General features: G+C 44.2%; 1 protein-coding gene across 3 annotated transcripts in view; it reads right to left on the bottom strand.

Moving 5' to 3' along the window:
• Window positions 1-2305: 2305 nt before the first annotated feature.
• LOC148540844 (DBIRD complex subunit ZNF326-like) overlaps window positions 2306-21063 on the bottom strand; it is a 35695-nt gene continuing 16937 nt past the window's right edge. For 2 of the 3 annotated variants that reach the window (XM_088482308.1, XM_088482329.1), the window contains exons 5-10: window positions 17875-17980; window positions 16629-16776; window positions 9311-9407; window positions 8953-9083; window positions 8405-8500; window positions 2306-3067 (exon numbers count right to left, since the gene is read on the bottom strand). In XM_088482308.1, the coding sequence (XP_088338434.1) occupies window positions 2894-3067; window positions 8405-8500; window positions 8953-9083; window positions 9311-9407; window positions 16629-16776; window positions 17875-17980 (752 nt within the window). In that variant the 3' untranslated portion in view covers window positions 2306-2893. The remainder of the gene's footprint in view (window positions 3068-8404; window positions 8501-8952; window positions 9084-9310; window positions 9408-16628; window positions 16777-17874; window positions 17981-21063) is intronic. The other variant, XM_088482320.1, reaches the window with a different exon arrangement.

The following is a 21063-nucleotide window of genomic DNA, read 5'->3' as shown; positions in this document are numbered from 1 at the left end:
ATTTCACATAGGAGATTGATTAAAATAACTAAAGGAGACTTTGGAAATGTGTCATACATGAACAGATTAGGGTCATAGCTCCTTCTTAGCCATATGTAAGCTCAGTGGTAATTGACGGTGTGTTGCCCTTATCCTTATATATTTTTATATCAGTTGTACTCTCATTAACAGTGTGTGTTTTACTAATTAATACAAACATTGGGAATTCTTAGTGTGGAATGATGTATAACATTTTCGTAAATCTTAAGTGGTGCTAACCGCTGCTAGTACAATAGTAAAACATTTAAAGGTTGCAACTAAATAAACCATACCCAGAGTCCCTACACCTTCACCAGCAATTCCCTACAGTAGTTACTTCACTGCTAAAGCTATCAAACATACAGTACCTTGCAAAAGTATTCACCCCTTAGCTTTTTACCTTTTTTGTTACATTACAACCTGTAATTTTTTTTTTCCTTTTATCTGAATTTTATGTGATGGATCTGCACAAAATAGTCTAATTTGGTGAAGTGAAATGTGAAAAAATATATATAAAAAAAGAATCTTTATAAATAAAATTCTGAAAATTGGCATGTGTATATGTAATCACCCCCTTTGCTATGAAGCCCCTCAAAAGTTCTGGTGCAACCAATTAACTTCAGAAGTCACATAATTAGTGAAATGAAGTCCACCTGTGTGAAATCTAAGTGTCACATGACCTGTCAGTATAAACACACCTTTTCTGAAAGGCCCCAGAGGCTGCAACACCACTAAGCAAGAGGCATCACACCATGAAGACCAAGGAGCTCTACAAACAAGTCAGGGACAAAGTTGTTGAGAAGTACAAATCTGGGATGGGTTATAAAAAGAAAAAAAAAAATCCAAATCTTTGATGATGCCCCGAAGCACCATCAAATGGAAAGAACATGGTACCACAACAAACCTGCCAAGAGAGGGCTGCCCACCAAAACTCACAGACCGGGCAAGGAGGACATTAATCAGAGGCAGCACAGAGACCAAAGGTAACACTGAAGAAGCTGCAGAGTTCCACAGCAGAGACTGGTGTATCTGTGCATGTGACCACAATAAGCCGTACACTCCATAGAGCTGGGCTTTATGGAAGAGTGGCCAAAAAAAGCCATTACTTAGTGATAAAAATAAGACAACACAATTTGAGTTTGCCAAAAGGCATGTGGGCGACTCCCCAAATGTATGGAGGAAGGTGCTCTGGTCAGATGAGACTAAAATGTAACTTTTCAGCTACCAAGGAAAACGCTATGTCTGGCGCAAACCCAACACATCCCATCAACCCAAGAACACCATCCCCACAGTGAAACATGGTGGTGGCAGCATCATGCTGTGAGATGTTTTTCAGCAGCAGGGACTGGGAAACTGTTAGGGGTCGAGGAAAAGATGGATGGTGCTAAATACAGGGATATTCTTGAGCAAAACCTGGTTCAGTCTGCCTGTGATTTAAGACTGGGACGGAGGTTCACCTTCCAGCGGGACAATGACCCGAAGCATACTGCTGAAGCAACACTCGAGTGGTTTAAGTAGAAACATTTAAATGTGTTGGAATGGCCTAGTCAAAGCCCAGATCTCAATGGGCTAGTCAAAACCCAGATCTCAATCCAATTGAGATCTGTGGTCAGACTTGAAGATTGCAGTTCACAAGCTGAAACCATCCAACATGAAGGAGCAGGAGCAGTTTTGCCTTGAGAAATGGGCAAAAATCCCAGGGGCAAGATGTGGCAAGCTCATAGAGCCTTATCCAAAGCGACTGCAGCTGTACTTGCCGGAAAAGGTGGCTCAAAAAAGTACTGACTTTAGGGGGGTGAATAGTTATGCACGCTGAAGTTTTCTGTTATGTTGTCCTAAATGTTGTTTGATTCACAATCTAAAAAAAAACAAAACAAAAAACACAAAAGTTGTAGGCATGTTCTGTGAATGAAATGATGCAAACCTTCAAACAATCCATTTTAATTCCAGGTCGTGAGGCAACAAAACAAGAAAAATGCCAAAGGGGGGTGAATACTATTGCAAGGCACTATACATTTTGGAGATTAGTAAAAGCCATTAAGGTGAAACTATTTTGTGTTCTATCAATGCACCGCTTAAAAATGTAACCTCTTGCTTTGCATATAATGCTTCCTATCAATTAGAATAACTAAAGTTCAGTTCCACTTTATCATGGTAAATTCTGAATTACCTTATTCAACCTCTGCATCATCCCCTGTCTTTAAGTGGTTTGAAATGCATGAATGTTAGATGGGTAAAAGAAGTTAAAAATGAGGACTGACTCCCTGCACCTGGCTTTTCCTTTAATAAAATAGAATAGTAGTTAAGATGCTGCACAATTAGTTTATGCATGAATCCCCCAAACCTATACACCATCCCGTCTTTTTCCCTGTAGCTATGGATCAAAGTGTTTAAGTGTAAAAAAAAAAAAAACACACCTTTATAAAGATTTTTTTTTTGCAGAAGTTGAAAAGACTGTTTTTAGGTTTAGGATTGAGATTTATTTTGGTCTCAGACATAAATGATTTAAGTAGCAAACAAAAAAATATAAAAAATAAAAATTGAAAAAGAAACGTTTACTTTGCCACATTACTATGGTGCACAAGCTACTGTTCAACATTGTACAAATTAATTTAAAGACTTCACAGCATTTTCAGTTAAAAAATACTAGGACCTGTGTAACTGAAAATAAAAGCCCCCATGAATAAACATAAGATTAACATATTAAAAATTGAAAGAAATTAATAGTATGAAGATGCAAAAATTTAAACAAGGATAAGTATTTTCTATGCAAATACAAAACTTTACACTCATTGCCCACAAGCCCAGATTTAAAAATAGGATGGCACACCAGTTTAAAAAGGAGGGATCTTTCAGCCTTCAATATAGGGTTTAACTATATTTCATCAGTAGTTGTCAGTGAGTCTGCAGTAAAGTCTTCTGCGTCTTGTTCTCCAGCAATATCCATTCCATCAGCAATAGAATCAACAGGAACATCATCTGCAGCTTCCTCAGCAGCAGCTTCAGCTTGGGCAGTTTCCTCAGTTTGAACCTCGAACGGATTTTCCCCCTGGAGTAAAATAACAATTAGTACTTCAGCAACATAAGTCTCCCTTTTTATTTTTATTACCTGCTAAGTCTCTTTCTAGGACTCCATAGGGGGCACAGGGACAACACTGGGTATAGCCTGAAGAGGATAAGAGGATAGTCTGGGCAGCGACCATCAGTTTAGTTTGCAAGCCCATGGCAGAAGCAAGGAGAAGGTGGTCTGGCACACACACAGAACCAGACAGACAGACAGTGGAGAGTATAGCCGGACAGGTCACCAAGTAAACACACCCCAGCAGTCAGGTGTGTCAGGGTGGGCGCTCTGTGCCCCGTATGGAGTTGAAGTAAGAGACTTAACAGGTAAGCAACATTAGTCTCCTTTTCTTCTACTTCCTCTATTAGGGGGCACAGGGACAACACTGGGATGTCTGTCGAAAACACACGGGACAGGCGAAAAGACCTGGGGGAAGACCTGGGGTTAACCAAGCAAAATAGGCAAGCCAAACCCTGTGCTAGATCCTTGCTGAAGAAGGCTTCCTAGCATTCAGCATGGTCCGAATGACCCTTCTGGAAAACCTCTTCGCTCAAAGCGAGAAAGGCCAGATCCGGATGGAAGCACGGACTACAGAGGAAGACCATGACCATTGTGCCTCCCTCCAGCTTGAACTTGCGGAGAACTCGAGGAATCATGAAGACCGGAGGGAAAATGTAAATCAGAGGGAAGTCCCATGGAACCGCCAGGGAGTCTACCAGGAGAGCATCAGTATCCCTGGAGCGGGAGCAGTATCTTGTTAGTTGGCGAGACGATATCATGTCTATGTCCGGCAAGCCCCAACAGCGGACCAGCAGTTGATAGATGTCCGGATGCAGTGCCCTGCATGAACGTCCTGACGGCTTAAAAAGTCTGCTTCCCAATTCTGGACACCTGGGAGAAAGACTGCAGACAGTGCTGGGAGGTGACGCTCAGCCCAACAGATAATGTGGCTGACCACCTTCATTGCCGCCCTGGTGGTTTACGTAAGCAACTGCGGTTGCGATGTCTGACTGTACGTTTACCTGATGTCCCTGAAAAAGATGCTGTACCTGGCAAAGAGCCCTGAATATGGATCAGAGTTCCAGGACATTGATCAACAGCTGGCTTTCCTGAAGCGTCCAACGACCCTTGAAGGTCTGATGATACGTCACCGCCCCCCACCCTTGAAGGCTTGCATCAGTGGTAAGATCCAGCCCTGGATTCAAAATGGGCAGCCTTTGTCCAGGTGTGAGCGCTAGAGCCACCACAGTAGGGAGAGACTAACCTCTCGGGGAAGAATGAGCGCCTGCGCCCTGAGGTTCATGAGAGACTTGTTCCACTGTCTAAGAATGACAAAGTGAAAAGGCCGGAAGTGGAACTGACAGTACTCCACCATATCGAAGGTGGAGACAAGAGAACCCATGGACACTAGACGGTGGCTATGAAAGACGAAGATTTTGGATTGTAGACCCAAGATTTAGTTCGCTGGGATGAAGAGTTGTTGAGTTAAACAATGCTCCCAAGTGGAGCATCTCCCGAGAAGGAGTTAACGTGGATTTCCGTCAATTGATTATCCACCCGGGTAACTGGAGGATTTCCACAGTCAGGTGGATGTGATCCCTGAGAATCGTCTAAGGCTAGACCAGGAGAAGCATCTAGGTAAGGCAAAATTAGGACGCCCCTGCGGCAAAGATGTGCCACCATGACCTTCGTGTACAGACCAAATGTTTACGCCTAAAACTGATAATGGTTGATTCTTACCGTAAACCTGAGGAAGTATTGGTAACTGGCTCAGATGGGGAAATAGGCATCCTGGATATCCAAAGATGCCATAAAGTCCACCAGCTCCAGAAGCAGAATGACGGAGCAAAGGGACTCCATGCGGAATCTGTGTATCCTGAGGAACATGTTCAGGTGCTTCAGATTAAGAATGGACATAAATGAGCAGTCTGGCTTCTGTACTAGAAAAAAGATTGGTGTAGAAACCCAAATCGACAGGGGGACGGGAATGAGGACTTTGGAGGCCAGGAGAGCGTGAATAGACTTCGAGAGCTTCTGCTTTTCCTGGCTGTGCAGGAAGGCCGGTGAAAAAAATACCAGGATGGCGGGCGCTGCTGTAATGTTAGAGCGTAGCCCTGAGACACGACGCCTACGACCCATGCGTCTGTCGTGGATGGCATCCACACTGTGGAAAAGAGAAGAAGCTGGCATCATCTGGTGGACCAGGACTGCTTAGAGTCCTTCAAGGCAGGACCCTGGCTTCTGGAAAACGGCTGACCTCTAGCTCTGCCCTGGGGACGAAAGGAGAGAGAAACGGAAGTCATGGGTGGAGCCACTGAAGGCAAGAAAGCAGACTTAGATTCCGCCAATGTAGCCACGATCTTGTCTAATTCAGGTCCAAACAGAATGTTTCCTGAATAAGGAAGTGTGTCTAGAGCCTATTTGGATTATGTGCACCTTTCTTCTAGCTGCAATGGCAGAAGCCGATACCTTAGAGGTTAAAATTCCTGAATCTATGGCCGCTTCGGACAGGTAGGAAGCTGCCTCCCTAACATTCCCCACTAGAGACAACAGGTCTCCCATGAGAGTACCCGAGGTAAGTCAGTTTTCTAATCTAAAGCATACGCACAGCGACTGGTAGCTTTAGCCACCCAGGCAGACGCTAGTGCTGGACGAGCAAGAGCACCCGCATTAACATAAATGGCCCTCAGGAAATTTTCTAACTTCCTATCCATGGGATCTTTAAGTGAAGCAGTGTTAGAAATAGGAACAAGAGACGACCTAATAAGACGAGTAATGTGGGATGCCTACTGGGGGAGGAGACTCCCACTTAGCCCTACCCACTGCAGGGAGATGGTAAAAGATAGCAATGTGCTTAGAAACTTGAAAGAGTCTATTGGGGTGGGTCCACACCTCTGCTAGGAGGTCTTTTAGCTGTGCCGAAGTAGGAAATTCAGTTACCGTCTTCTTCTGTATCTTAAATACAGGTTCCCTGGATCTAGGAGGTTGCTCTGAACCCTAAACTAGATTAGATTTTACTGCTCTGATAAGAGCCTCTACATCTAATGGGGGCAGTATCTTCTGACCGAAGAAGTCTCAAAGTCAGAGGTAACTGAAGCACTGGCTTTCCAGTCAGAGCGCACCTCCGAAACTCCCCCAGAGAATGGCGTAGTACTCTTGTGTGCAGCAGGCCTGTGTCTGGGAGCTCTATCCTTATCTAACATCTACTGAAAGGATGACGACGTCTGAGCTAACCCCTGTACGGACTGAGAAAATGATTGCCATCCATTGTGGCTCCACCATAGGAAGCGGTTACGCAGAGCTAGGAACAAGGGGCACTGGAGCTACCAGCCGGTCTACAAACTGCGACATTACCTGTGTTAACATGGACGCCCAAGACAGATCCTGCTGGATCCTGTGGGTAAAAAAATCGCCTGTTGAAGGGCTGTACAGTAACTGACACAAAGGCCATCCTGCTCCGAGTTCTGAGGAGAGATGACATTAAACACAATTTTTTTACAGGTGTGCATCACTGAAGCACCCACTTTCTTGGGAGTCTTATTTCTGGACATCGTTATAGTCACAGAAATACTCAGAAACCAAGATTACAATGGAGATCAGGGGTAGCAAAAAGGTTCTAAAAAGTGCTATGTATATATAACTATACTGACAGCTGTCCGCACCAACTGTAAGGGATGTTCCCCAGGTGACCAGTAACCACAGCAGGTACACAGAGTAGAAGTACACATACACACAGACCACATCCAACCAAATAAGCAGGAAGGAGCTAATTATACATAACGTACCCGCTAAAAGCAGATTAGAGGACACAGGAGCCCAGCTCCTCTCCCCGTGCTGTGCTGCGGCAGGCTGTGAGGAAAATGGCCTCTCAGCGTTCCGATGAGGAGGATCCTGCCCTGCGGCTTGATAGCTGCATAGAGCAAGTGTGCCCCAGGATTGAAGCAGAGGCATACAGGGAGCGCACCCCTCCAAGTCTGATTTGTCCCTAGGGCTAATGATAACTGCTGCTATTAAGCAGCCCCCTGTTCCACAATTATTCCCTTGTGGTATAGTGGGCAGGCGTGGAAGACCGGGAGTCCCCACTAGCCAGTCCTGTCGGTGGTCTCCTGCACTGGCGGTAACCTGCAGGGAGCCGCCTTACCTTATCCCCTCTGAGCGCCGGCTTTGGTGTTTGGAGACCGCGGCCAAAGTCACTAACCCAGACGTCAGTGCTGGGGTGGTGGAGCAGCAGTGGGGCGTCCTATAGAACGGTTTCATTGCCCACTTGTGTAAAAAAAATTATGAATACATTTAACTAAATAAATTAAACCGCAGTGGGACCATCCTCCAGCCCCCTCCCTATAAATGGTGCCCAGCTCCTGCTGGCAACACACTGAAACTAATGGTAGCTGGCTGGGGGTGGGGTATAGAGGAGAGGAAGTCTGGGCTTGTGGGTATTTTAATTTAATCATTTGGTGCCCAGGCTCTCCACTTTAGGCTACACCCAGTGTTGCCTCTGTGCCCTCTAGTGGAGGAAGAAGAAACAAGAGATTTGTTGCTATTAAAGTTTTAGTTCTGTGAACCTTTATATATTAAAGCTGCATACACACACAATGATTTTTTGAACGATTATCGTTAAAAAAAATCGTTAACTTTATGAGTCTAACGATGAACGATAATCGTTCATGTGCGTTCACGTTTGTAGTTCAGTCAGACTTGTCAACTCAACGGTTTTCATTAAGGGAATATGCAAAAATCGTTTGTAGTTCAAAAAAATCGTTTATTACACTTTAAAAAATCTGACAGATAATCTGACAGAAAATTGTTCATAAAATCGTTGGTAACAAAATCGTTGTGTGTGTATGCAGCATAAGACCACAATCCGATGACGACTACATTAAGGATGTAGAATAGACTTATTCCCAATGGAAGTGTTTGGCAAACCTGGTCAACACTTGCTCCTCGATATGCAGTCCACACCCAGGAGAGTGATATTTAATTCACAGTTACGATGTTCCAGCAACACTACGTTGGAGTCCCATTTTGATATAGTCATTCCACACCATGTAAATTTGCATTTCTGAGTGGGACAATGACTCAATTCATTGTGTAAGGTTGTGTGGAACAAAGCTGAATAATGCAGTACATTTTGTAGATAAATGTAAACCGTGTTGAATATTTTGCCACACTGGCAACAGAGTGTCACAGCAATCACTTTGCAAAGTCAACCGTGGAATAAAGTTTAGGGCCAAAAACCCCCCAATAGCTTTACACAGATTCCCATTACTCCTAGAAAACAACTAACAATTGACTATTCTGGGAGTTTATGAAAGTATTTTAGCTTACCTTCAAATAAAGTTTATATCTCGCATTTACAAGTGGATTGTTCAGTATGCTTGTAGCAGTCAAAATGCTCTCTCTTTTTATTTGATCTTTATAGGCCTGAGAGTAGAAGATTACAATAATATCATATTTGAAACCATGTTACAAGGACAAGTACACTGAAAAATACATACAAGGATAAAAAAATAAAAAAAAAATTTTCAAAATCAGACTAGTGATTAAAATCCTTGTTACAAAGGCATATGCTTAATGGACCAAAAAGTTAGTTGTCTTGTATCATGCTTCATACACTGGAAACTATTAAGCTAGGCTTCTTTAAACATTCTGGCAAATGCAATGTATGCACAGGCCCCAAGAATGAAGTACAAACTTTAGACAACTGCCCTGAAGTAATAGCACATGACCAGATTTGTATAGAAACCCATTTCTTTTAGTGTTCTGCACTTTGTAAGCAACCGCATCAGCACATGTATGGGCTTCAAATCTATATTAGTTTTAATGCAATAACTGCAAGGATTCCTTTGACTGCAGAGGTAAAAGGAGTCTCTTACCAGTTTGCTCTTTGAGTGATCGGCAGATTTGAGATGCAGCTGCACAGAAGTATGTAACGCAGGAACATAGACGCTGCAAGCACTGCAATGTACAGTTTCAACTTTCATCATGTGCTCATCTGCAGTAACTCCTAAACAGGAAAAGATGCAATAGCATAAGTAGACAGAAATGTAGCAAGAAGGCAAACAGTTTAATGAACCAGTTACCATTGAGGATTAAAATGTTAGGGTAAAACAGCCGAATCCTTCTGTTGAAACATTTCCATTTGTCCTAATTAGAAAATTAGATTGAGCTTTGCCATTTTCTGCCACAAATTACAGTAAGACCAATTTGATGGGATAATTTAGCCAGTGTTACCTTCCATAATATCTTTCTCTGGACCTTTTGCAGCCTCATATTGGATGGACTGTGCTTTACGTGCTGCAGTCTTCTTGAACTTGTTTACTAAGCATTCCTATATAAAAAAAAAAAAAAAAAATATAACAAGTTCTAATAGAGACCATATTTATGAATTAGAGTATGCATTATTAATATTTCTGGAATGTTTTGATGCTGTATAGTGCAAAAACAGGATTTTGGTACTTACCGATAAATCCCTTTCTCCGATTCCACAGGGGACACTGGAGTTCAAGACAGTGGGTATAGACGGTGGTAGAGCAGAGCCTGGCACTTTAAATTATTTAAAAGTGTGACTGGCTCCTCCCCCTCTATGCCCCATCAGCCCCAGTTTAAGAACTGAGCCCGAGAGGAGACGGAGGACAAGAGAAAAGAAAACGAGGAGAAGGAGACGACCACAGAACAGAACAAGACCGACTGAATGAGAACAGTGGAACCCATAACCGGGAACCATGCAGTCACACAACCATAGAATGAACCCAACAAAACGTCAGGTACGCAGCGCTGGGCGGGCGTCCAGTGTCCCCTGTGGAATCGGAGAAAGGGATTTATCGGTAAGTACCAAAATCCTGTTTTCTCCTTCATCCACTAGGGGACACTGGAGTTCAAGACAGTGGGGACGTCCCAAAGCCAACCTCCTGGGTGGGAAGCGCGGAGAACTTGCTGACCCCTCGGCCAAACCGAAATAGGGACTGCCAAGAACAATAGGCCCAGCAGAGGCAGAGGATCAAGTGTCGTAGAGCACAGTAGACAAACACTACTCCTCAGGAGACAGTCACAGAAGAACTTCCACAACGTACGCACAGCGGAAGCCAAAATGAACAGAACGGCTGGCGAGAAAACAATCACAGTTGAGAAGTGGCTGAAAATAGACCAAACCAGACAGCTGGTAGCAGAGAGCCCCAACAAGAATCCATAGGAGAAGGGCAGAAAACGAGAAGAACTCGTGAATCGTACTAGAGTCTGCACAGGAAACTGCAACAGCTGCAGACAGCAGAATCCCAGCACCGCTGGTCATAATCATATAGATAGAAGTATGACAATACCAATCAACAGATACAAAGTTGATCCTGTCCACAGACCCCCAATAAAGAGTATGCTGCGAGGTCAAAGACAAGACCGAACAATCGCTTGGAATGATCCATGAGGTCCCACTACAACAAAGTTGTGAACCAGCGGAAAGGTTATACCATAGAAGTCTCCAACGTGTGGAGATCCCACGGGACATGAGGTAGAGGCGAATACGAGAGGATGGAGACTACAATTCCTTTCAGAGGGTCAGACAGCAGTATAACCCATACTGAAAACAGGGATAAAAAGACAACTTCCAACCTGATGGAAGTGCGTAGTCAGTACCAACTGCCGGCCCGAACATAGTGTGAAAACAACCAGGAACTTAGCAGTAAAGGAGCACGAATGTAACCCCACCCAGGGAGAGCTACCAATATAGGGAAACATCCCACACAGCAAGGCCAGGGCAGCAGGACAACCATGCAAGTACCCGTCAGGTACCTATTAGTGTGATAAAATATCAACAGATACTGAACAGGAAAACCCAACCAGGCCCCCTGCGTGGAACATAGTGACTGTCACACTTATGTAAAGATGTGCACTAGCCCAGAGATGCGCTTTGGTCCATAACCCCAACAGATTCTAGTAGAATAGTGTCGCTAATCTCAATGTACAAACTATGCACCCACACACCAGGGAAACTCTAAAGTGTAGAGCCAACTGATTAAAAGAGCAGAGGGCTGCTAGGACAGCCGCTAGGCTCCGTAAGGGAGATTAACGTTATGTATGTCAGGTTGCATGAAATAGGAGCATCTTCCTAGGCATTAGTGAGGTAAGCTCTTACCTGTGAGCGACCACAAGCACTCTGGACGCTATGTAGAATGTCACTGACCTTTTATCACACAGCAACCCGCCATGTTAGGTATAAAGAGTAGCTTCAGTGGGCTAAGACCAATGCTCCACAGCACGGACCTTAGTCTGGAGAAGTGCAGTAGAAATGACTGTGGAAACTAATAAAATGTTAGTGGAGACAAGGTGGTCGTATAACGGGACTCTAAATTGAGCCTGTTCTGTGGGCGGCCCAAGGCCTCATGGTATGAATTGTACCTAAGGGCCCTTTTGAGACTCATTTTATTGAGATATGCGACAAAAATATGGAGTACCGGAATAGATACTGAGAAGGGTACCTGTTCGGAAACAAGTGCACCACTGTAGTTGTAATGAGAATAGATCCCCCGAATGGGGCGCGCCCCAGGACATGTATAGGGACCATACTGGAAGCAATGCCCAGGGAATTGTGACTATCACTATGTAAGCTGCAGAACATGACTCTAGTTTATAGAACCACCATATAATAGGAATGGATATAGCCTACAGCTTATGGTAAACCCAGACGGCTACGCATCCGTGGAATAATAGGTAAACCTAATGAATGTGGAAGTATAAACATTATATATTCATACACACACACACAACCCAATTTCTAGGGAGAGATAGTGTAAAGCGGAGTCATTGTACCAACTACCGCATCAGGAGCGTCCAGCCTCCAATCGTAGCATCTTTAATTATGCTAGTATGTTATGGTAAGGATAAGACGAGATATCCACATATGCATACGTGTACCTACATACAAGTTTAGTAGGCGACGATAATATTTAAAATAGAACCTGAGCATAATTAGCGCCATGGAAGGACAAATTCACTCCAGAATGTATATATTCTAAAGCAGGGCTGGTATAAAATACAACATATACTAATATATATACTAATATATATACTAATATATATATATATATATATATACACACATATACATACACACACATATATACCGTGGCTTACTTCCACGCCGGGAGGTTGCTCATGTGGCCGTCATTCTGTTATGGCGTAGAGGCAAGATGTGTTAGCAGCGTGCTGTCCCAGACTGGTGTCGTTCCTGGGACTTCTGTTACTGGTGTACTCGCCTTATATATTATGAGCGTGCGTGCTTCAGGTGAGCTATTTTAGCTCCAGATTAACCCGTTTTTCGAAGAGGGAATCAAAAAGACGATCTCAGTTTAGGCAGAGTAGCTAGTACACCATGGAGTAACCTTCACAGGCTATGATATCAGGCCATTAGATTAAGCTAGGCACCCTTTGTTATAAAGCCAAGGGGAAGCCTGACAGTGGGTAATACCCTGCGCTGCAATGACGGCACAGTGTCCCGTCAGCCCAGCGCCTCTAGCCGGGAATGTGCACCGGCTGAGTAACTGGCCCCTCTCAGAACCGCATAAAGCGGTGTTATAGTGCAAACAGGGGTTTAGGCTAGTTCCCATTCTGCTAACAACTAGCTATGCACAGTAGCTAGCACTATACAGAACTGTAAGGCTTTAAAACCAGCCTATAATGTAGTATATGTGCTGGCACCTATATAAGCCTACAGCACCTGGTATTCCCAGGTGGTCTCCCATCGAAGTACTAACCAGGCCTGACCCTGCTTAGTTTCCAAAATCAGACGAGATAGAGCGTGTTCAGGGTTATGAGGCATAAGCCTGGGGATGGGACGCAATAATGTGCTAACCCTGGTTACGGGTAAGCTATAACCATAAGTTTTGGCCCCAGCAACCAGAACAATGACTAGTACAAGTACTATACATACTATATATCTTTAATTAGGTTAAGCCAAGTGCCCTTTGTTATAGAACCAAGGGGAAGCCATAACAGGGGGTAACACCCGTTGCTTGCAAACTCCACACAGCTAGGACCACGGTGGGAAGAGAACCCACGACCTCACTGCTGCCAGGCAGCAACGCTAACCACTACACTGTCTGGAAAAATGGCGGGACCGTGTCCCGTCAGCACAGCGTATTTAGCTGGGAATACTCCTGTCATACAGTGACGGACATTCCCTATTATTTACTGAAGCACTCCCAAAAAGGGAGGGGTCTCGTAGGAGACCAGTGCTAAAGCACTCCCTGCTGCAGGTAGTGCACTGAGCTATACTGCTTGTGTGCAGGTAGATACTGCTGCCCATAAGAGGGAAGCAGGGGCGCTGTTGTAGTCGCTGGACCGTATGCATTCCTGAATTACCACGCTGTGTGAGCCACTGATATACTCCAGTCAACACAGCGCTACTTGCCCCCGCAGTAGAACCGCATAAAAGCGGAGTAGTTGAAGGTCCAGCCGGTGCCGATAACACGGGAGGAGCGATCATGGCTCCTACACAAGCGAGGGGGGCTTAATCATCATTTGGAGGAGCGGGCATGTAAAGTTGCTCAGCACAGCCAGGAGCTGCGTAACGCAGCGTCTCCTCCTGTTAATAGATGAGAGCTGCTAATCGCTAAGGCAGTGCTGCATTATGCCTAGCCTGAATACTGAAATGGAGGGCCCAGGTCTGTAGCGCGTGGAGTGCGCGCCACCGGAAAGCCTCCTCCCTGTACAAGCACTGCAACAGCGCCCGCACCTCCCTGCAAGAGAACGCAGCATACAGGGCGGGAGGGTGCACGGTGCAACGTAGACCTCACCGCTGTCAGGAATAGAGATCTAGATGGGAATTAGAACCAGGGGCTCCACCATCATAACCAGTAGTGAGATTAGCTTTTAACCCACTAAGCCACAGAGGCTTCCCTACTAACAGCCATGCTGGGGAAGGGGCAGGAGACCCGGACTCTGCCGATTTCAGCTATGGCGGGTCCTTTCTTCCAGCCTCTCTCCTGAGCAGGGGGGGGGGGGGGGGTCAGCGCTTGCCCACCTGTGTTGGAACTGACTGCTGGCATTGCTCAGGCAGGATGTTCCCGAGCGTTGTACAGGGAAGCGGCATTATTACAGTGAGCCGCTTACTAACCTCAGGGATGCTGCTGCAGTGCAGACTACATAAGGGGGGATCCCGTACAAAGGCGCAGCTGTGCTCATTTCTCATTCTAACCGCAGCGCGGCACGCGCTGTCCTTGAGCCCAGCGTTTTGGCCTTGGCCGGGTCGCCGCTAAGCCCCGCCCCCAACGCCACATTGATGGCGGTACATCAACCCCGTCTCGCTAACGGGGACTCTGCACTACTAGCGCTATGTTATCTTCCAGCCTCTCTTCTAGGCAGGCATAGCGCTGTGAGAGCCAGCGTCGGTGCTTCTTCAAATAAGCACCGGCAAAGCAACCAACCGCTAAGAGCGCTGTACCGCGCTTTACAGCGGCTAATGAGCATAAGCCAGCGCCGGTACTTTCAACAAGCACCAGCGCGGCAACTTAGAGCCGCGTTGAGCGGCTCCTTAAGCCCCGCCCCAGCCCCGTTATGCAGGGCTATAATAGCGGGGCTGCAGACTCCCGTTATGTAGCTGTGGGACGCAGCAGTTTCCCTCCTTGCATATAGGAGTGAGGAGCAGGCGTCTTCAATGACAGCTGCGGCTAGCACCGCGCTGTCACCAACGTAGAGGGGCCTCTTGTTTTATCCATCCCCTCATTTAAATAGGAGAGGGGGAACAGTGGCTAGGCTAAGCCAGATACCCGGACGCTGACTGCCGAGTGCAGCAGCGGGTCTCATCAGCAGCTCCGACACTGCCTGTTTACTGGCAGGGGGAAGGAGGCTGTGTAACAGCCGCGCAGCGCGCGCTGTCCTGAGCCCAGCACTTTCGCCCACCACTCCAGCTAGTCAGGAGTGGTGGGATATACTTACGGGCTGTTGCGGCCGGGATGCTGGGCTGAGGGGGCGGCGAGGAACCTGGACACATGCCGGTGTCAGCAGTGGCGGGTCCTCGCAGGGTCCGATGACTCCATCTGCTGGTGCCCCCTCCTCAGGATCACCGGACACAGGCTGCAGTAGCCGTGTGGTGCACTCCCGGCGGCTCCCCCGTAGCAGGCAGACTGTCACAGCAAGCAGTCTGCCTGTCCTCAATGCTTGTTTAAATAAAAAATATGAAAAAGGCTGGAGACAGCCAGATGTGCGTCCGGCTCTCTCGGGCACATTCTAAAAACTGGGGCTGATGGGGCATAGAGGGGTAGGAGCCAGTCACACTTTTAAATTATTTAAAGTGCCAGGCTCTGCTCTACCACCGTCTATACCCACTGTCTTGAACTCCAGTGTCCCCTAGTGGATGAAGGAGAAATATATGTTTGACCATAGCTGCATCAATATTGCACAGTGAATGTAGTTAAAAAGGCTGTCACTACTGATAGATTACTTCTATGGTAAAATGCTCTGAAAAAAACAGATTCTAGAAGGAATTTGAAGTTTTACTTACTGTACTTAATTTGCTATTTTTAAACAAACAATACAGATGTACAGCACTTCAAACTGTCACATAAATGGAGAATGTAACAAGGCAGTTACAATATATAAACTACACAAACATCTCCTTAGACTAGTATTCCATTATCACATGGACAAAGCAATTAAGATGTGCGCATCATGTCTTCACAGATCAACTTCTACCTCACCCATGCATTGCATGCTTCCTGTAATAAGACAGTTTGCCTCAGTTCACTGGGGAAACAGCACAAAACCAACAGTACAAACAGGTGTTACTGTACAGATGCGTCCGCATACATCTAGCCTCAATACGCCGTGTAGAGGGAGATGCCTGGCGGGAGTGACCTGTGGGTCCCATACATCTCTGCCAACTCCGGGCGTCTATTTGCTGAAATATCCAGCTTAGTCATAAAAGTGATTTACCAGGAACACCACCAGGAGACTGTGCTGATTAATTTGATATGACACTTGTATAAAATTTGTGTGCGACAGAGTCTATATACAAAAGCACAATGGAACTTGGCGTGGAAAAAAAGTTATGTCCGCTGAATTGCAGCACTTATATATAGATTCAGAGGCTCAATCACACACAGATATACAAATGTCGCATATGAAATTAATAAGCGCAGACTCCTGGTACACCCTAGCCGTATCGCAACAAATATTTTCGGCAAAAAAAGGATGCCCGACCCTAGCAGAGTAGCCACAGGACCAAGTGTGCCAAGAGGGGCTGCTTGGTGCCACTGCAGCAATGATGTATGGAGAACACATCTGTATACTCATACATCGGAGACCAGTAAATTACTTCATCCATCACTGGTACCATGTTAAACCTTGATCAACGTTTAAATGAAATGCTTGTACATTAATTTTAAATGCCAAGCTAGATTTACTAACATAATAAATCCCTGATTGTTATCATAGGTATTAAATTGTGTAGATTTATATCTCAGCCATATATGGAGAGTCAAAGTGCCTATCGTGTAATGCATGTACAGGCTACATTACAATTTGGAGTTTATTCATGTAAAAATTACAGTGCATCACTTACATGCAAGAACTCCATAACAGTTTTGTCAAATTTGGTTTGTTTTTGAATATAATCCAGCATCTCCTGGTGAGCCGGACTCTCCAAGTGCTCTTCAATACCCTTTTCATCAAATGTTCTAACCTTGCAGAATGAACATGTGAAAACCAGTCTGAAAAAGGGATTTGGTTAGTAACAGAGTAAGTCACATACAGGGAAGAACTTCACAGCCATGGTACAAACAAGGCTAGCCTTAATGTGAACCTGTCAAAGCTCAAAGTACATTTAGACTGATTTTCTCAATTAATACCAGTATAAAGGCTCATTCACACTAGATGATATGCTCCATGAGTGATATCGTCGAGTTTCCCCTGCAGTGCCGGGCTCAATGTCTTTAACGATATCATTCAGTGGCGGCACCCTCCCTCATCCCTGAACATGCAGAACCTGACGATATCGTCAGGTTCTGCATGTTCAGACAATTAGTGACATCTTTTAACGATCTGCAGGAGCACGCATCATTGGTCGTTCACCGCGTACACACTGGACGATATTGGACGCGATGAACAATAATAATATCGTTTAAATCGTCCAACTAATCGTCTAGTGTGTACGTGGCTTAACTCATTTATACTGTATTAAAATGACATTTAAACACCCCTTTTATTTGTAGATTGGTAAATTGAGGGGTAACTAAGTATAGAAAGGTTCACTCTAAAAAGAGACAATAACACCAGTATTCTAGGACACCTTTGCTGTACTGACTAGAGCTTCTCCAACATTGCACAAATGCCATAAACACCTGAACAGTTGTCACTTCCTAATTGCAGGACTGCAAGACTGGAAAGGCAATAAAACAATTCAAGGTTGTTACGGTGTTGGAGAACAAAACAAGTTTTAGGATAGGGAAAACTAAAAAAATAAATTAAAAAAAATTCACAACTTAATTTATCAAAAGTATTGGACAAGTTATGTTAACATCATTGTTTAGCATATTAAAGCTAAGACCACATTCATTATTATGACACTGCATAAAAATGACAGGTGTTAATGTATCTTTAGAAATAGTGTGTTTAGCTTAAATGGAAGAACTCTACAAGTGAGAACAAGTAATCCTAAATAAAACAATGGAAATGCCATTAAAATTATAATGGAATTATGTTGGCAGTACCACTAAGTAATGACATTACAGGAGGACTATTTAGCAGCAATAGCTGTATATTATTTCCCATTAAAACTAAACACGAATTGCTAAGTAGTAAAAGCAGACCTGTAACCATCTCCATATTTTTCACTGTTTTTCTCTCTTCTCCGTCTTTGTTTCTCTTTTCTTGCTTCTGTTTGTCGCTTCTCTTCCTCCTCAGGATCAACAGGCTCTGGAGAAAATGTTCCATTTAGTACACATTCACATTTGCAGTGTGATTTCAACAGTGACTCCTTTAGAATTACCAACAGCAACGGTTGGCTGTAGGCAGTGTATCATTACCCTTCCTGTGCTGACAGAATCATAATCCACTATAACTATTTGTATGACGCACAATGCCCATTCGTACCTGTACCGATAGCAAAGCTGGCTTAACAAGAGAACCATGTACAGAGCACTACAGTGTTTTCCCCAGAAAATGTTGGCATTAGAAGTAGCTAGGTGGGGCAGTGTAATCGGTTTGGACAGATAATTTTTAAAACACTCATAGATATTGCCCGCTTGCTGGCTGCACACATGTAACGGAGTCCAGCCATGCATGCTGAGACAGGGCAGACCTGCCCTATCTGTCTACCATCTACAGTGTTGCCACCATCCAAATGTGCTTCCTTTTCGAAATGGTGGTCATCTTTAAATCATGGCAGACAGCTATTTTCGCACTTCTATGCATTTACATAAACACAAATAGCGCAGTACTGCTTGCTCAGTATTGCTTGAGGCACCATCTGAGAAGTGATCTTCACTTCAGGTTACAGTTGCTTTGATGTGGTTTATGAGGTTGGTTTGGAACGTGTGCACAGCCACCATGTTGCGGTCCATGTGATCACGAATAATGCAGACACACTGGTGTCTCAGTTGGCCCCCTTCATGGTAGTAATATACAAAAGGGATGGATTGTTGCTTGACAGTTTACCCAGTGATGAGATTAAGAGGGGTATTCAATATGAAAGGTTAACTTCCCTGGCGAAGTTAACGTTTCATATCGGAGTTTTTTTCTGCGTAAAGGTATGGTGCGCGCTCCCGCTTATCCCCGTATTCAAAATAAAATTAACGAAAACGGGAAACTCCGAAGTTGGATTTGCGTAAAGTTACGAATTTTTCCTTAAAATAATTGTAAGACCCCTCTAAAGTTGTAAAAACATGGGGGAACACTATTGGTACCCCCGTTTTAGCCTTTAATTGAAAGTCGGGGATTTAAATAGCCGAAGCAGATGTTTTTTTCCGACATTGAAGAAGTGATGCAGAAGAGCACTTAGGTTATTTTTTTCGTTTTTTTAAGTGGTCCCATCAAATTTGGGGTACATGAAAATGGGTACTAGCATATTTTTAAGTCCCTAAAGTCAGTTTTTAAAAATCCTGCATTTGTGCACCTGCTGCTATAATTCTATTCTAGAAAACATCTGCCGCATACATGCAGAATAGCCCTGAACCTATTTCCCTATTGTTTAACAATTTTTTCCCAGTTTTTTTTTTTTGCACGCCAATTTTTAAATAAATTTTTTGGGGTGTCCCTATTTTTTTTTTAAACTTTTTTTGACAGTTCTTTTTTAAATGTCAATCTCAGGGGTGCAGGCTATTTTTTTTTTTAAGCCTGCACCCCTAAACCCCAATTCTGCACTTTTTTTCGACACCTATTCAATGGTGAAAAGTTATCACCGTTTTATATCAAAGACTTTTCAAAACTGCGATAAGTCTTTGAAATTGAATCCGGTGTAAAACTAAAACCAGTGATATTAACGCAAAAAACTATGTTATCGCACCCATATTGAATACCCCTATTAATCTCATCTTGAATCACAAATTAAATTTTAGACAAAATCATCTAGAACTAGGCATTCAGAATAACTTAGACTTGCCTTTCTATCTTTCAGATACTAAGAGGTATATTTAGTAAAGTGCAGGTTTTTAGGTAGATAGCAACCAACCAGGTTCTACTTAAATTTATCTAGCACCTTCTACAAGATAATAGCTAGAACCTGACTGCTATGGGCAACATCTCCATTTCTAAAAACCTGCACTTAAGTAAATATACCCCCAAGACTGAACTTTAGAGATGTAGTAACTGCATAAACTTAATGTAATTGTAATAGTAAAGAGACAATATTTGCAGTGTTGACCCTTCTTTTTCAAGACCTCTGCAATTCGCCCTGGCACGCTGTCAATCAACTTCTGGGCCACATACTGACTGATGGCCGCCCATTCTTGCCAAATCAATGCTTGGAGTTTGTCAGAATTTGTGGGTTTTTGTTTGTCCACCCGCCTCTTGAGGATTGACCACAAGTTCTCAATGGGATTAAAGTCTGGGGAGTTTCCTGGCCATGGACCCAAAACTTCAATGTTTTGTTCCCCGAGCCACTTAGTCATCACTTTTGCCTTATGGCAAGGTGCTCCATCATGCTGGAAAAGGCATTGTTAGTCACCAAACTGTTCTTGGATGGTTGGGAGAAGTTGCTCTTGGAGGATGTTTTGGTACCGTTCTTTAGTTATGGCTGTGTTTTTAGGCAAAATTGTGAGTGAGTCCACTTCCTTGGCTGAGAAGCAACCCCACACATAAATGGTCTCAGGATACTTTACTGTTGGAAGTAAAAAGAAGCATCAACACTGCAAATATTGACTCTGAATAAACAATGTCATTGGCAATAAAATCCTTTCACACTTATGAAATGCTTGTAATTTTTACTTCAGTATACCATAGTAACATCTGACAAAAAAAAAGGTCTAAAAACACTGAAGCAGCAAACTTTGTGAAAACCAATTTTTGTGTCAGTCTCAAAGCACGGCTGTAGGAGTAATTCTGCGATGAAACCAGATAGACAAAGCAGAAACGTGCACTTTGAGAGGTGCTAGGCAGAGGCCTAGATCCAGTCCAGCCTGAAGAAACTTTAAAGACTTGAGGGTCATACTTTCGTGGAGCACCACATTGGATATACGTATGCCAAATTCGGTCGTAAATTCTGGCTGAGGCCGGTTTACGTGCTCTGAACATGGTCTGGACCACAGAGCTGGAGAAACCCTTAGCCGTTAGAATGGATGTCTCAAGAGCCAAGCCATTAAAGATAGACAGGCTAGGTCTGGATTTTGACATGGACCCTGAGGCAACAGGTCTACTTGTAGAGGAAGTTGAAGAAGAACGTCTATGGAGAGCCTTAGAGGATCCGAGTATCAATGATGTCTGGGCCAAGCCGGAGCTATGAACAGGACTGTGCCCCCCTACTGTCTGAATTTCCGAAGCACTCGCGGAAACAAGGATATTAC

This window comes from Taudactylus pleione, unplaced genomic scaffold (assembly GCF_031769625.1).
Source record: "Taudactylus pleione unplaced genomic scaffold, aTauple2 ptg000017l, whole genome shotgun sequence".
In the NCBI taxonomy this organism is placed as follows: domain Eukaryota; kingdom Metazoa; phylum Chordata; class Amphibia; order Anura; family Myobatrachidae; genus Taudactylus; species Taudactylus pleione.
Note: the sequence above shows the minus strand (reverse complement) of the source record. Positions and strands in the feature narration are given on the sequence as shown.